The sequence below is a fragment of the Triturus cristatus genome, chromosome 6 (genome assembly GCF_964204655.1).
Source record: "Triturus cristatus chromosome 6, aTriCri1.1, whole genome shotgun sequence".
Taxonomy (NCBI): Eukaryota; Metazoa; Chordata; class Amphibia; order Caudata; family Salamandridae; genus Triturus; species Triturus cristatus.
This window is the reverse complement of record NC_140589.1, coordinates 186,522,002-186,537,097: the sequence shown is the minus strand read 5'-3', so window position 1 is coordinate 186,537,097 and position 15,096 is coordinate 186,522,002. Positions and strand designations below refer to the sequence as shown.

The following is a 15,096-nucleotide window of genomic DNA, read 5'->3' as shown; positions in this document are numbered from 1 at the left end:
CCCTATTATATACTAGGGACTTACAGGTAGGCTCTCAGTACCAATTCTAATGAAGCCTAATTACTAGATACCTTATAGTCAGAGCACTAGCCCTGGGTCTGGTAAGCGGAGCCCAGGACACAATCAGAGTCAGTTACCACCAGTTTCTATACAAAAATGGTAGTGCTCAGGGCAAAAAGGAAGACTTTCTCACAGTTGTCTTCCCAGACACACTTTAATTTCCCTGTAGAAGAGAATTTACAGTTTAGCTCAAAAAGTAGGATACAATTCTGTCCTACAGTGAATCCAGAAAATATTACTGAAAGCCTTATTATTGTCCCTGTCCAAAAGAAAATACAGACTTGGTATGGCAATGTAGAATATGATCAGATTCATTACCTTTTTTATCCTACTGGTTGCATTTGTTATTATTATTAGCTGATATCAAAAATATTCACAGATGTTTTTAAGACTTCATGTAGAGTGACTGACATTAGTTTGGTAATTATATATATCTTGATTTAAAGTCATAGGGCCCGATTCACAGAACTAACTTAAGACAAAATCCTAAATTTACTACCATTTTGGTATTCACAGATGGCACTTACTCATTTTGGTATTCTCAGAAGGCACTTACTCATTTCGGTATTCACAGAAGTTAGGAGTCCTAACTTTAGGACTCCTAAATGCCTTCTGTGAATACCGAAAGTCTTAAAGTTAGGATTTTTCTCAGTTTAGGAGTAGTAAAGTTAGGACTCCTAACTTTAGGACTCCTAAATGCCTTCTGTGAATACCGAAAGTCTTAAAATTAGGATTTTTCTCAGTTTAGGGGTAGTAAAGGTAGGACTCCTAACTTTAGGAAGCGCCTTCTGTGAATACCAAAATGGTAGTAAGTTTAGGATTTTGTCTTAAGTTAGTTCTGTGAATTGGGCCCATAGAACTGCTTTCTTTTCCCTCAGGGATTTTATGTCATTTTTCGTAGGAAGATAGTTAGTTACCTTTCCCATGATTTTAATTAGAATTATCAATTGTGTGTAAGTTAACAAAGGACACCGGGGTAGTGAGGTCGAAAAGTGTCTGAAAACCTAACCTGACATTGTCAAGCAAACAAACGATCTACAAAGCCTATTTTTGGGGATTTGTAGAGAAGCAAGCTCTATATTGATTTGTCCTTTAGTAGTGATTTCTACTATATTACTTCTTACCGCTAATGTAATGAACAAGCATACTGAGTTCAGAAAGCAATTTCAAACGTAAATTACATATGTTATGCATGTAAAACTCACCATGGAACATGCTTTGCTTTGAGGCTGGCTATCTCAGTGTGAACCTTTACTGTATTGCCTTTGTCCCTCACAATAAAAATAAGCCCGGGATCCACCTTCTTTTAATAATACATTCCATTTTCACGACTCCCATTCTTTGAAATTTAATCTTTTGCACTATATTTTGTTCATATTTCTATTTTGACCTGTTTTCCTAAGTTATTCTCTAACATACTGATGGCACATAATGTCATCTCTATAAGCATTGTTTGTATTCCTAATTGCTGTTATCCCTCTCATGGCGGTGCAACACAACCTTGAGATACCTGCCAAATCGTCAGCGGGATTGAAGGATCAAATCATATTATCCATATTATATGCCTATATCTTCAAATGTACCTATCTATTAAAATGATTCTTGATGAAAATGTATCATTTGTTTAGAAAGGAAGCAGCTAGAGTTTATCTTTATCTAGCAATATTCCAGCATATTTTGCCCAATATTGTATTATTCTGTAAATAACTATCTTGCCATGCTATAAACCCTAAAGAACATTCTTAAATTACTGATTAATCTCAGACTCCTGAAAATTATGTTAAAATCAGAGAGCTTATTCATTGTCTTTTCTTATTTTAAAGGATTTCTATTAGACCACTTCACCACAATAGAAGCAAGTAAGTAGGCATGTTGCATGGTTTGTATTCGTCTCACTTTGTTTTCAATGAAATTGTCTGTAAAGTCTAACAGTGTGTGTCTTCTTACCCGAACTATATATGACTGCCGGTTCTGCTACTTTTAAGTGGCACTTTGTTCCAATGCCATTGTCTCCAGTTCAAGAGAGACTACTATGTTATATTGCACAGTTTTTATGTGGCTCATCATTCACCAGTACCTTGCCCTGTATGCATTGCATGGTGTCTCCGGCAGGCAATATGCTGTCTGGATAGTTTTGGTTTGCCTAAATAGTCATATTATGCATATGGGTTGATGGCAATTCTGGCCCCATCTCTACTACTTGAATTAAAATCACAATCCTTGTGATATGGACCATTGTCTCTATTTATATTTTCTAAACAAATATACTGCAAGCACTGTGGAAATTACCTTTCAAGCAGCAGAAATTTAGATTTAGAGTTCACAATTTCAGATCCCAATCACATCTTAATTTTCACAAAAGCATTATTTCAGCAACTTTCATACCTAAATATGAATTGATTTTGAGACAGTATTACCTCTAGTTGTAATTGTAGATTAAGGAGTGGCAACATTGATATTCCTGGAGGACAAGGCCACCATTTTGGAAAATGGTGAACACGCAGTGTATCATATATTTGTCAGTAGTATCCTAGTATTTTTTCATATCAATTTACAAACTGAAATTAAATAGCAAAACATGCTGATGTAAGTGTGTAACTTGGGGAAGAAGTTTCACCTTAAAGACTACCATACTTCCAGACAATAAAACCTTTCCCTATGTAGAAAATAATTTTTATGTGAATTTCTTTTTAAATATATCAATTTGTATGCAAGTTTAAGAGAGTGCAATTCTGCCAAGGAATGTACGACTTTCATCAATTTCCATCTCAAACTCATCTCGCAAAATATATACAAATCGTATGATATCTGATTTTTTATTAATTTGGAAACGAGATGCTAAAACTCTGCGCAACCTGTGAAAGAAGCAGTCAAAAGATGATAGAAGGGATTGATTTTACCTAGGATACAAATGTTTCCATTTATGTGATAATGGTTTCTGAATCACAAATTGTTTATGAATTATAGACAACTATATTTCAAATGGTTTTACAATAAATATTAAAATATTCTGTCAAAACCAAGATGATTTGGACAAATGCATCACTTAAGCTTTCATTTAATTTTATCATCACACAGTGCTGTGGGTTTCAACACTAACTCCTGATGAAACCTTTTTCTTTTTGTTAATTGTATAACCTTGGAACTTTGCAGAACAGTGCACTTGTCGTTTTGTGGTTTTGGTCTGTTCTTTATTATTGCTTGCTTCTCATCCCACAATCTTCCCTCTTGTTAGATATTCTCGGTCAAATAACTAGGGAATATAACTTGTCCTTTTGGGGATAAGTATTGAAATGACCATGTATAAAACTCATTGACACAAAGTGCTTTTTCCCCAATGTGTTTTTGGGGGGTGAGGAAAATGGGTTAGATTGATAAAACAATTAAAATGCAATAAAAAATAGGTATGAATGAAATGTAGCAGGATATATGTTCTTAATTCTCCATAAAAGAGCAAATGATAAAACAGACACTTTATGAGAGCGTTAACATATTTATTAAAAGGGACATTGATTCGTAACCCAGATAGCCAAAGAGTGACATTTATGAAATATAATATTACAAAAAATAATCAATTAATGACTAATAAAACCACTTGAGTCTTATGTCTAAAATTGACAGATACATGCATATCAACTGCAACAAGACATTTTCAATTAGTTAGTTTAAATATTAGGATTCCCCTTTAGTAATTGTGCATACCAAGCTATAGCACAAGGTGTTACAGTTTTCAGGAAAATACATACATGCAAAAACACGTCTGTTACACTTGCTGGACAGGAGCAGTCTAGACCTCCATCGCATTTGGGAATGAACTATTTGGAAACCATCAGAGTTATTGCATGCCAAACAATATGAATCAGAACTTTAGACATAGGTAATACCAGTCTATTGCATATATTATTTGTTCCAATATTCATGAGTATATTGATACTGGTGCAGTCCAATTCCAGCTCCAGGAGGGCAGGTGGGATGTTTCTACTTTATTTGAGAAGAGCATTGACAAGTAGCTCTGCAACTTGACTTAATAACGTCGTTCTCAGAGCAATCATCTTTAAATGCTTCACAGTTTGCAAATCTATCTTCATAAGGACAGGGATTTGCTAGAAGGAAAAATAAAGGATGGATAAACTGTTTAGTGATTAGGTTACAATTTGTTTTTATTTTATTTTTACAGTTCTTGTTCATTCAGCTGTCCCTCCCTCCCAGTGTACAGATAGGTGACGGTGGAACAGATGACGTCATTAACACTGCAACCATCTCCACTGCTGTCATTATTAGGGTACACTAAACTCATAGACAAACCCTCTCGCAGGTATGTTGCTCTCGCACTACTGATGGCCAAGTGCAGAACTGCATGTAGATGGGGAAGAGGTGGAGCTCCCAAGTTCAAGGAGCGCGTCAAGGACCTAATATTCTGCCAAGAACAGATGCTCAATTATGCGGACCTGCTCCCTCTGGCATCACGCCCCAAAGACATTTGGGAACCTCTGAAAGCATTCCTATTGCCCCGCCCAATAGACACAACTGCTGAAAATTCGGTGTAATGATGGTGGTGACAATATTATATAATGCTGCCACCTCTCCAAGGGAGAGACACATTTAGCAGAGTCATCCAGACTCCGTGAGAAGGAGTGGATAATTGAGTCATGAATGGGACTAGCCTGCAGGAATTACTAATGTTTTATATGCTCACTATATTGCAATGCTGTTGCTTTTTAATAAGGCAAACGTGCTGCACATACCAACCCATCACCATTATTCAGTATAATGCACATATATGAATGTTGATAATGCAATGATGTACAAAGTGTTGAACATGATACATCTATGATGAATGTATATGCTTCTAGATGCTGCATACACACTGCTGTAACGATTGTCTATCTTACGGTTTTTGCTTCTTAACTTCAATAAATAAAGTTTTACATTTTTTTTTTACCTCTTATACTAGTAAGTGTTATATTAACCATCATGTGCTTGAAACAGTGCTTAATTTGTGACAGTGTTTTCCGGTGCTCGGCACTGCCCCTTATTTCTATAAACCGGGACCTATTGTAGGATTACACCACATTGTGGTGGTGTGTGTTTATTCTTCAGCTAAATTTATTCGCATGGTGTTCATTTTGAAATTATAAATATAGTACATAGGTGATGTTGGTACTGGAATTTGGCAGGAGTGGCTGGGCTGTTGTTTGTGCCAGTTCTAGTGGAGTTCTATGAAGTCCTTTGGGTCCCGGCACTTAATATTTTACAAATTAAGCACTGCCTTGAAAAAGGTTTTTATTTTGAGAGTGAACAAAACGACTAGAAAATGTTTTGATTCTCTCTGATCTCGTAGGATTTTTAGAGGACTTTGAATCCCATGCTCTAGTCAATGGATGGTTATAATGCATCAAATTAGCTATGATGCAGCTAGTATTTATTCCAGGGTTTCTGCCATCTGGAGGTCTTGAGAGTTAGCTCTTAACACTACTAACACTACTGTACTGCTTGCTCTAACTCAGGTTCTTGTGCATTGAGGGTATTAATGGCTTTACCTCAATGGTGTTCTCTCTTAAGATACTGCTTTGCTTAGATTCGCAGTTTTGCATGTAAATGTAAAATTATGAACATCTGTGGGTGATCATTAAGGGTGGGCGGAGTTCAGCGAAATGGCAAAAAATCTCCACGAGCACACAGAATACCACAAGCTTGCGGAATTGCTTGCGCCACCCGTTACACTACAGCTGCGTAACTAAAAAAACACCAGAAGAATTGTCTACCGTGACTTTGCCACCGCCATGATAGTGGGTAGAGGGCGGGAAGACGTTGCATACCGATAGTGTGTGTGGGGCGGGGCTTCTATGCGAGTTCACATGCCTCTTGTTTATAAAAGGTCAGAGACTGATCAGAGCAGCAGATGAGGAGAGTGAACCTCCTGGTCTCACGAACCACACGAGGATGATGCTCGAGAAAGTCATACATGCAAGACCTCCATCAAGCATCACGGCTAATTTTTGACGGTAGATATCGGGAGAAAGCACACTTGCCCAGCCTTGACCGAGCTCACAATTTTTTTGGGTTGATTAATGCATTACCGAATTTGAGCTTCAACTCGGGCACCTGATTTATTTTTAGCTGTAAGTGCTTACTGTTGAGGTTTACTTTTTGTGACAGGAGCATCGTGTCAGAATGAATCCTTCCCTGCATATTTATCAAAGAAGATGCCACCGTTTTGTGAAATACCTCTACTCAACTGGAGTACTTTCTACTGGCTAATCAGTAAGTGCTACCTCCTGCTTAGCCCCTCGACCATGCTCACGAATTCCGCTCTGTCGCGGATCGCGGAATTTTCGGCAATTCTGCATTCCCAGCGGAACGCAGAGTTGCCAAAATTTCATAAATTCCACGAGCGGAGCGGAATTTACCGCCCAGGGTTAGTGAACATGTACAGAAGAATTTAACAGATGCATTGTCAATTTGTCCTACATCTTCAAGCATAGATTGTGTCTTCTGCCCATAGCAAATACCATAAATGTGAACAGTTAGTTGGCTCCAAAATAAGCGAATCGCACAAAGGCTCACATTAATTATCAATCAATTTCAACAAAAGTAAAGTATATCTACAAGTTAAATACCAGCATTGAGTTTCAAATCATTAGGTCCAACATCCACTTTATGTCTGCTGTCACAGCACCCAGTTGTGCTTGATGTAGCTAGTGTGCCCACACACGGGCTTTATCTATCATACAAAAATCCTGTTGTGGGTTGTGCCATCCAGTTAACGCATACACAAAGTGCCATAATAACACCTACCTGTTGATAGCGGTTCTATCTTTGACTGGCACTAGAGAAGAACATGACCAGATGATCTGTAGTTTTAAAATCGGTTTACAAGTCTATAGTCAAGCCGACATTTTTCACCTCTGTAGTGCTTGATGATTTCCCCATTACAGCAAGAACTTGGGCATATATGTCATGGATACTCCTGCAAACAAGCCATCTGTTGCCAGTAATTTCCCTGGGGTGATCATCATTTGTTAGCAGGTTCAAGCAATTTTGTCCACCAAAGCATTTGACACAGTCCTCAGTGAAGCCGTTTGCCATTTCATCACTGGGAAATTTACTTAACTATGTCTCATGTGATGTCATGTCATGTTGTCCAGTCTCTGGTCCCTGCCACTATTTTCAACCATATCCTCTATGATTAGCCTCCCAGCTGTCACCTACTGTTTAACTAACTTGTTTAAATCAGGAACATCATGTAGTTGTTAGTTCCATTACTAAACAGCATTGTAGAGGGTATCAATTCCTTGTAAATGGAGACAGAGAAGTACTTCTTTATTTAAAGAATAAAGCTTCTGTTTCATGAAGTGTACGTTCCTTGTATGTATGCAATATGGTGCAGGCAGACAACACTTTCATTAAACCTATTACTTTAATCATTCTTATCGCTCTGAATTTCTACTTCAAACTATAATCGCTCTCAGTGAACATGTAGGACCAAGCCATTTCTGGCCTAGCGACTGAATGTACGCTATTAAGCCAATCAATCAGTGTTCTTATAAAGCATGACTTCTCGCCAAAGAGGGTCTCAATGTGCTGTGTAGGGGTGGGGGAATCGGTCTGTGGTTCAGTCGAAGAACCAGATCTTGAGGTTCTTCCTGAATTGTGGCAGCAATAGTAATTGCCTGAGGTGCAGAGGCAGGGAGTTCCAGGTCTTATCAGCGAGGTAGGAGAAGGATCTTCCTACAGCCATGGTCTTGCAGATCTGTGGCATGGTGGCCAGGGCTAGTTGGGTGGAGGGGAGATGTCTGGTGGAGGTGTAGAAGGAGAGGTGGTGTTTGAGGTATGTAGGTTTGGCATTGTGCAGGGCTTTGCAGGCATGCATGAGAAGCTTGAATGTTATTCTTTTGTTGACAGGATGCCAGTGAAGGTCTCTCTCGTGGCCAGTCATGTGGTTACAGTGTGGGATGTTCAGGATGAGTCTGGTGGAGGCGTTCTGGATGCCATCCTGCCATTGTGGAGTGCGTTGTCGTAGTCGAGTCTGCTGCTGACAATCGCATATTTGACCATTTTCCTTGACTCGGTGGAGATCCACTTGAAAATCTTATGATGCAGGCGCAGCCTGTGGAAGCAGGAGGACAAAACAGCATTGATTTGGTGGTTCATTGAGAGTAAGAAGTTCAGCACGATGCACAGGTTCCGTTCGTTGTCCGTGGGTGTGGGGGGGATCCCGAGCACTGCGGGCCACCAAGAGCCATCCAAGATTTTAGTAATGGGAACATAGTTAAGGATTGCTGTTCTCTGTACAGGTGCTCTGCAACTCAAGCATGGGGAAATGACGGTGTTTCCCTGATTAGCGTCCGCATTGAAAGAGACATCACAAAAGTCCGGCTGAATTAATGCAACCATGCAAAAAAGAGAGAGATACTGTACTTTCAGTTTTGTAAGATACAGGCAGGATCCATTCTTGGGTCTGGTCTAGACAAACACCTCTTGTGAGAGGGTTCTGGGTCATGTTTTGTTTAAAGTGGTCACATTTTTGGTCATCCCACTGTTGAATTGCACATGCTTACATATCCGCCTTACAGTGGTGGTTGGTGACAAGTAGTCCATCTCTGAGATGGTGCAATAAAACATCCATCATCATCATCATCATCAAAATAGTCTTTATTCGATGTTTTGCAATCAGAAAAGATACAAATACAAACATAGAATTTCATAAAATACTATATGAGATACATTAAGAACAATGGTTGAATCACTTTTAAAATCCCTGTAAATATGGCATTAAAAGGCTCTTTTGGCCACTAAAATCGTATGTCCTATCGGAATTTAGTATCACCTATAGTAATAAGATTTTAGATAGATTTATTATCCGTTATATTAAAAAATAAAAAATAATTATAATAATCAGAAACACCAAACATTAGGCAATTCCCTCTGAGATGCAATTCATACAGGATAGACCAACTAGTTTTATGGGGCTACTAATTATTGGGTAAAGTTTCTACAGTTGTCTCCAAGTTTTTCTTCTCAGAGCCCACATCCAGCTAAGGAATTTTGCCATAGCTATGGCCACGTGTATCAGTTTTCAGAATGCTCAAAGCTATTTCACACAATCTCGTGCCGAGATTGCAACAAATCGGCTTGAGCCACATATGTCGCGGTCCGCGGACCCCTGTATGCTGGGCACGCAAACAATATGTGGGCTATGGACTGTTCGACGGTCGGACACGTGGTACAGTTAGTATCTAGAACGTTGTGCCACTTCAACGTTAGAGATTTTAGCAGAAGAGGGCCCACTCTGAAATGATGATATAGTTTCCTATCGCTGGGTCTCGTAGTAAAATCCCAATAGGCTTCGAATCTCAATTCATACTTGTGCTCCAAGAAGATACCAGTTAGGGAACTACTGCTCACTAGAGACATAGATTTATTGCTAATCATGTCCCTGTAGAGTGCTTTAAATTCATTTTTGCTTGGGAATAAGTTCCCCACTGGGTCTTCCCACAAGTGACTAAGCCCCATATCAAATAGTCTACTCTTAATCTGTTGGAGCAATTTAATATTTGAAGACAAGCCAACTTCTCTAATGTGCTTGACTGTGTTAGCATATGGTGCTAACTCCGGTACTGTACAGAGACGCCTCCAGTAGGCTAGGGGTCTAAAACCTGCTGCATCCTCAAATGAGATGCAACCCAGATCTAGTAACAGTGGTTTAAGGGGAGTTGATTGAGGGAGGCCAGTTAGTGATCTCAAAAACTTGTTTTGAGCAGATACTATGGATGATAAATTTTCGAATCACCAGAGCTCTGCACCATAAATTATTGATGCCCTGATTTTCCCATTGTATATTGTTAATGCTGGTCCTACCGGTTTGGTGTGGGACAATCGATGTTCCTTTAGTAGGGCACTTGCTAATTGATTATGTTTAAGAACCAGCAGATCTATCTAGGGTTTCCAGTTAATCTTCTTACCCATCATTCCTCCTAGATACGTAAAAATTTCAGTTTGTTCCAGAGACACTTTATTCATTTCTACTCTGCCTTTTACTATTTTATGTTTATGCAACACCATGAACTTGGTCTTATCAACATTAACTACCAGTTCATGGTCGTTGCAAAAGACAGTGAATCTGTCGAGAGCACGTTGCAGACCAAATTGAGTTTTTGACAAAATTAAAGTATTGTCTGCAAACATTAAAAGAGGTACCCTCGAACCAGCAAGAGATGGAGCATAAGTTGGGTAAGCATTATAATATGAGATAACTTTGTTTAGAAACAAGGAGAATAGGGTGGGGGCCAGAACACACCCCTGCGGAACACCCTTGTTAACTGGAAACCGGTCCGTTAGTTCGCCCTGTTGTCCCCACCTTACCTGAGCATAATTGGACTCATGCATTTTAATGATGAAAACTAAATGCTCAGAGGGCATCCCTGCCTCCATGAGTGTGTCCCATAACTTATGTTGTGGCACCAGATCGAATGCTGACTTAAGGTCAATGAATGCAGAATATAAAGTACCCCCTGCTAAGATCACAGTGCTCCAATAAACCATCATAAATCTAAAAACTTGGTCCATGGTGCTAACATGTGGACGGAAACACACGTGATTAAAATATACTGGTCTATTATCCATAAGTTAACTCTACCTAGTACTACTCAGGCCACAATCTTTTGTAGGGTGTCAATTAGACTTATTGGCCTATAGTTGCTTGGACTGGCACAATCCCCTTTTTTGTATATTGGAATCATTTCTGCCCCACGCCAGGATTCTGGTATGGGGCACCCCTAGCCACGGCATTAGAGATAATATGGACATATTTATCCCAGATTTTTCTATCTTGTTTAAATATGTCTGCCGGAATGCAGTCCAGACCAGGGGCCCTACCTGCTGGAATACCATCCAGAACTCTATCTATCTCCCCCATATCAAAGGTTAGGACAGCATCAGTAATAATCTCAGGGTAGGGGGATGGAGTCCCTCCTGTTTAGGCAAATTGGGCCTGATATTGCAACACCCATTGATCAGGTGGCACATTGTTGACTGGTACAGGCCCTATGTCACCACTACCCCATTTTACAATTTGCCAAAACTGATGCCAATTCTTCCCATTACTAGCGTGAATCAGGTCCTTCCAACTATTTTCATCATGGTTCTTCTTTGCCCTTTGTTGGACTTTTTTGTATTCTAATCTTGCATTTCTAACCTCCTTGGGAACTCCCAGACTAATTGCCTGAGAAAGGCACCTGAATGCAGTCCTGCATGCCTCATCATACCATTTTGCTGCTTTCTGAGTTACATGCCTGTTAGAGCTTTAATTTTTGGTAAAGAATACTTTCAACTTTGCGAAGAGGTCATCATGGACCTTTATATGGGCAGGGAGAGAATCATCTTGTGTCTCTAAAGAGTAAAGAACTATTAATGTGTCTTCGAGGGTTTGTTTTATCAAATCTAGAGTACCCTCATTGTCCGATACTATCGCCCATTTTAGCCGCCGTCAGTCTAGGGTCATAGTTCTGTCAGCTGTCACTATTTCCTTACTAGCCCTTTGCGTGTCCTGACCCTTCCTTTCTAAGGTTAACAATAAGGGATCATGGTCACTCTCTGTTCTTTTTTGGACCTTCAAATCCATAAGTCTGGGCCATAATTCTAAGCTGATAAGGAAATAGTCAATCCTGCTACTTCTTAAACCGTTGTTGTAGGTGTGAGTGCCTTCAGTATCTGATGGCGATCTCCCGTTAACTGCCCTAAGGCCCCTCTCTAGGGATAAACATTTTAATTGCAGCGCCGCCTCAGTCCATTTGTTAATTGGGGGCAGCATTAAGGATGGTATCCCCCAAATCAGATCCTCATCAGAGCTAAAACTACTCATCATGCCCGAAGGGCTCAAATGTACAATTGAAATTACCAGATGATTTGGCCCTTTCATGGCTTCAATGATAGTATCCAGATGGGAAATAGTTGGCGATACTTTACCTCCCGCTGTCCCTCTGGCATACACATTAAACAATACAAGGTCTGGCTCACACTCTGAACGGACCGTTATGGCAAGAATATCAGGACTGTCAATTATTAACTCCCCAACCTGGTAGTATGTCTGTTGTTTGACCCAAATGATCAGCCCCACGCTGGATCTCCCTTTATGTCCTGTGGTTGCCACTTTGCCAAAGGCCAAATAACCAGGGCGAAAAATCAAACTTGTTCACCATGTCTCCTGTAGCACAATAAAATCAACCCCCTCAATAAAACTTGGCCAATCAGATGACGTGATTTTTTAGGATAACCCAGCAATATTCCATGGGATGAATGATACGGGGAAGCAAGATGGACTACCACCCATTACAAGGGGTATCAAAATCTCTCGACAATCTAGGTGCTTAGCGATCAATATCTGAGCTCCTGCTTCAGTTACGGGTGAGGGAATGGGTGGATTATCAACCTTCTCTGCCGAAATGGAAGTGGCTGATTGTAGTCAGTCACAGGCATCTAGGTTAGACAAGGGTTCAAATCTGTTGGTAAGATTTACCTCTAGCGGTCTATGTATGGTTCTTGACGGGGCCCAAATCTGTCTTGCTGAACTTAGTGATCCCCTTCCTATTAAGGGGTGAAGAAGGGTTTTATAGAAAAACCCTAGGGGAAAGACCGAGATTTTATCAGAGTGTCTTCCTAGATTACTGCCCAGATGAAACAATACAAATCAAACAACATTCTCATTGTTAAAATTAACAACTACACAATCTCCCCCCGCCCTTCCTTCTTTGAGGGTCCAATCCACGCCGAGCGTCTTTGCCATGAGATCCCTGCACCCTTCAATTGCGTATTCAACCAATGCAAAACTTTAAGTAATAATTGTTCAGTGGCTTCAGTCTGGTCTTCCCGAAGCACTGGCATGCTCCTCAGGACCACCACTAGGGGGATGATGCCGAGGGAAGATGTAGAGATGAAAAACCATCTGTGGTAGCATTGTGTTCCAGTCCTCCAGGTATCGTAGGCGGTTTGTGACCATAAGACCCTGGTGGGGCACTAGCCTGTGTTGCTGTGGCGCAGCTTGTGTGAGAATTAGTACTTGGTGCATAGGTGGCTGCTGTCACTGCAAGAAAACATTATTCGCTCGGGGGACTCGCCATAGATTGAGCAAATTCACTTGACATGTTCCCCAGATCAGTGGAACTTCCAGTCATTGGGAACGTCACTATGGAGGAATTGGTAGCTGTGGTAGCAGTAGGTAATATTTTTGTAGGATGTTGATTAATGGGTGTAGGTATGACTATGACGGTGGTGCTTGTCTTACAAGGTATTGGCACTGAAGGCAACTTGTTTTGAGTAGATGGGCCCTCAGAGACGGAAAGATTAGACTTGGCCTGCAGTTCAAGATTTTTTAATCGTTCCTCGATCTTGGTCAATCTGTAGTTGATAGGTCTAGTGATATTAAGATTACATTTTCTAGTCTCTTCCATATTACCTCATTGTCTTCTGGGCATGAGACTCCTGTTGGACCAAGCTTCAAGACTTCACAGATAGGGGGGCACTATCTACTATGTTAGAAGAGTCCATTATAGCACCCACTCCACTTTTGTTTGTTTTAGGTACTTTGGCAGTTTTTGGTCTCTGAGGGCCCCCTCCCCTCTTCCTCTTTACTGCAGGATCTGGGATGGCTTTAATGCCCTTGTTTTTGGTTGGGGGCACAGACCTCGTAGAGATTCGTTGGGGAGGGCTGGATACGCACTCTTGGGCAGGCTCAGCAGATGGCGAAGTAATACATGCCTCCGCTGAGTTATTCAGGATCTGCGAAGAAATACTCGGCTTGTCGGTGATATTAATATGGGTGTTAAAGTGATGATCAGGGGAGCGAGCTGAAGCTAAACCCCCCAGGAAGGATCTTTTGGACAGTAAGGGGTTGAGAGATAGACGGCGCTCTGTATTTGCTATCTCCTTTTCCAGAACTGATGTCGCTCTTACTATAAATTGATCCAATGTCCCCGCCACACTTCTGCTTAGGTGCGCGCCTCTCCCCTTTCCTTCCTGTTTATTCATCTTTAACGCAGATTCGTGCCAGATCTATGGAATAACGAAGTAATAAGTAGCAGAAAAATGTACCAAAGACACTGACCTTGAGATAGTACGCGTTCAGAGGGGGGCCCAGACTGGTCTCATCCGGTCTCTAACTGGCTCAAACGGGCCCGCCCTTGGCCCGGGTGTTTGCCCGGCATGCCCGCGCGTGTCCCATGTAGTGGAAGCCCTTAGCTCACTTTGTAGGTGGCGGTCACGGTGGGCGTGCCGCGTGCGGCTCCTGCCGCAATGCGTGCTGTGTCCTGGGCTCTGAAGTCCGGTGATTGCAGGCAGGCAACAAGGATTTGGCTTCCCGCTCGCGGAAGCACTGACCCCGCTTTGTAGGTGGCGGTCGCGGTGGGCGTGATGCGTGCGGCTCCTGCCGCAACGCGCCCTGTGTCCTGGGCTCTGAAGTCCGGTGATTGCAGGCAGGCAACAAGGATTTGGCTTTCCGCTCATGGAAGCTCTGACCCCGCTTTGTAGGTGGCGGTTGCGGTGGGCGTGATGCGTGCGGCTCCTGCCGCAACGCGCCCTGTGTCCTGGGCTCTGAAGTCCGGTGATTGCAGGCAGGCAACAAGGATTTGGCTTCCTGCTCACGGAAGCACTGACCCCGCTTTGTAGGTGGCGGTGAGCATGACGCGTGCGGCTCCTGCCGCAATGCGCGCTGTGTCCTGGGCTCTGAAGTCCGGTGATTGCAGGCAGGCAACAAGGATTTGGCTAAAACTTCCACTTGTTTATTTATGTGGCCGGTGCATAAAGGAATTCCCTTTAATAAATGTTCCGTTCTTAACTCAAAGGCATGTATTGATACACTTCTTCGCAAGGCTGAGGGAGGCAGGTTTCGGGAGACTTAGTGTTCTTTTGTTGCACTAGTGAGTACACTCAAGTTGATTTACTTAGCTCATCAGGTATAATCGGATTAGTGGCATGCCTGCTCCTCTCAGGACCTTGGGGATTCTTAATTGTATTTAAAAGCTTGGACATTTCCCAGAATTA

General features: G+C 41.5%; 1 protein-coding gene across 10 annotated transcripts in view; it reads right to left on the bottom strand.

Moving 5' to 3' along the window:
• Nucleotides 1-3,533: 3,533 nt before the first annotated feature.
• The window catches only part of LOC146816606 (cysteine-rich venom protein-like), a 304,761-nt gene continuing 293,198 nt past the window's right edge, over nt 3,534-15,096 (bottom strand). For all 10 annotated transcript variants that reach the window (XM_085610456.1, XM_085610460.1, XM_085610465.1 and 7 more), the window contains one exon: nt 3,534-4,163. In XM_085610456.1, the coding sequence (XP_085466582.1) occupies nt 4,039-4,163 (125 nt within the window). In that variant the 3' untranslated portion in view covers nt 3,534-4,038. The remainder of the gene's footprint in view (nt 4,164-15,096) is intronic.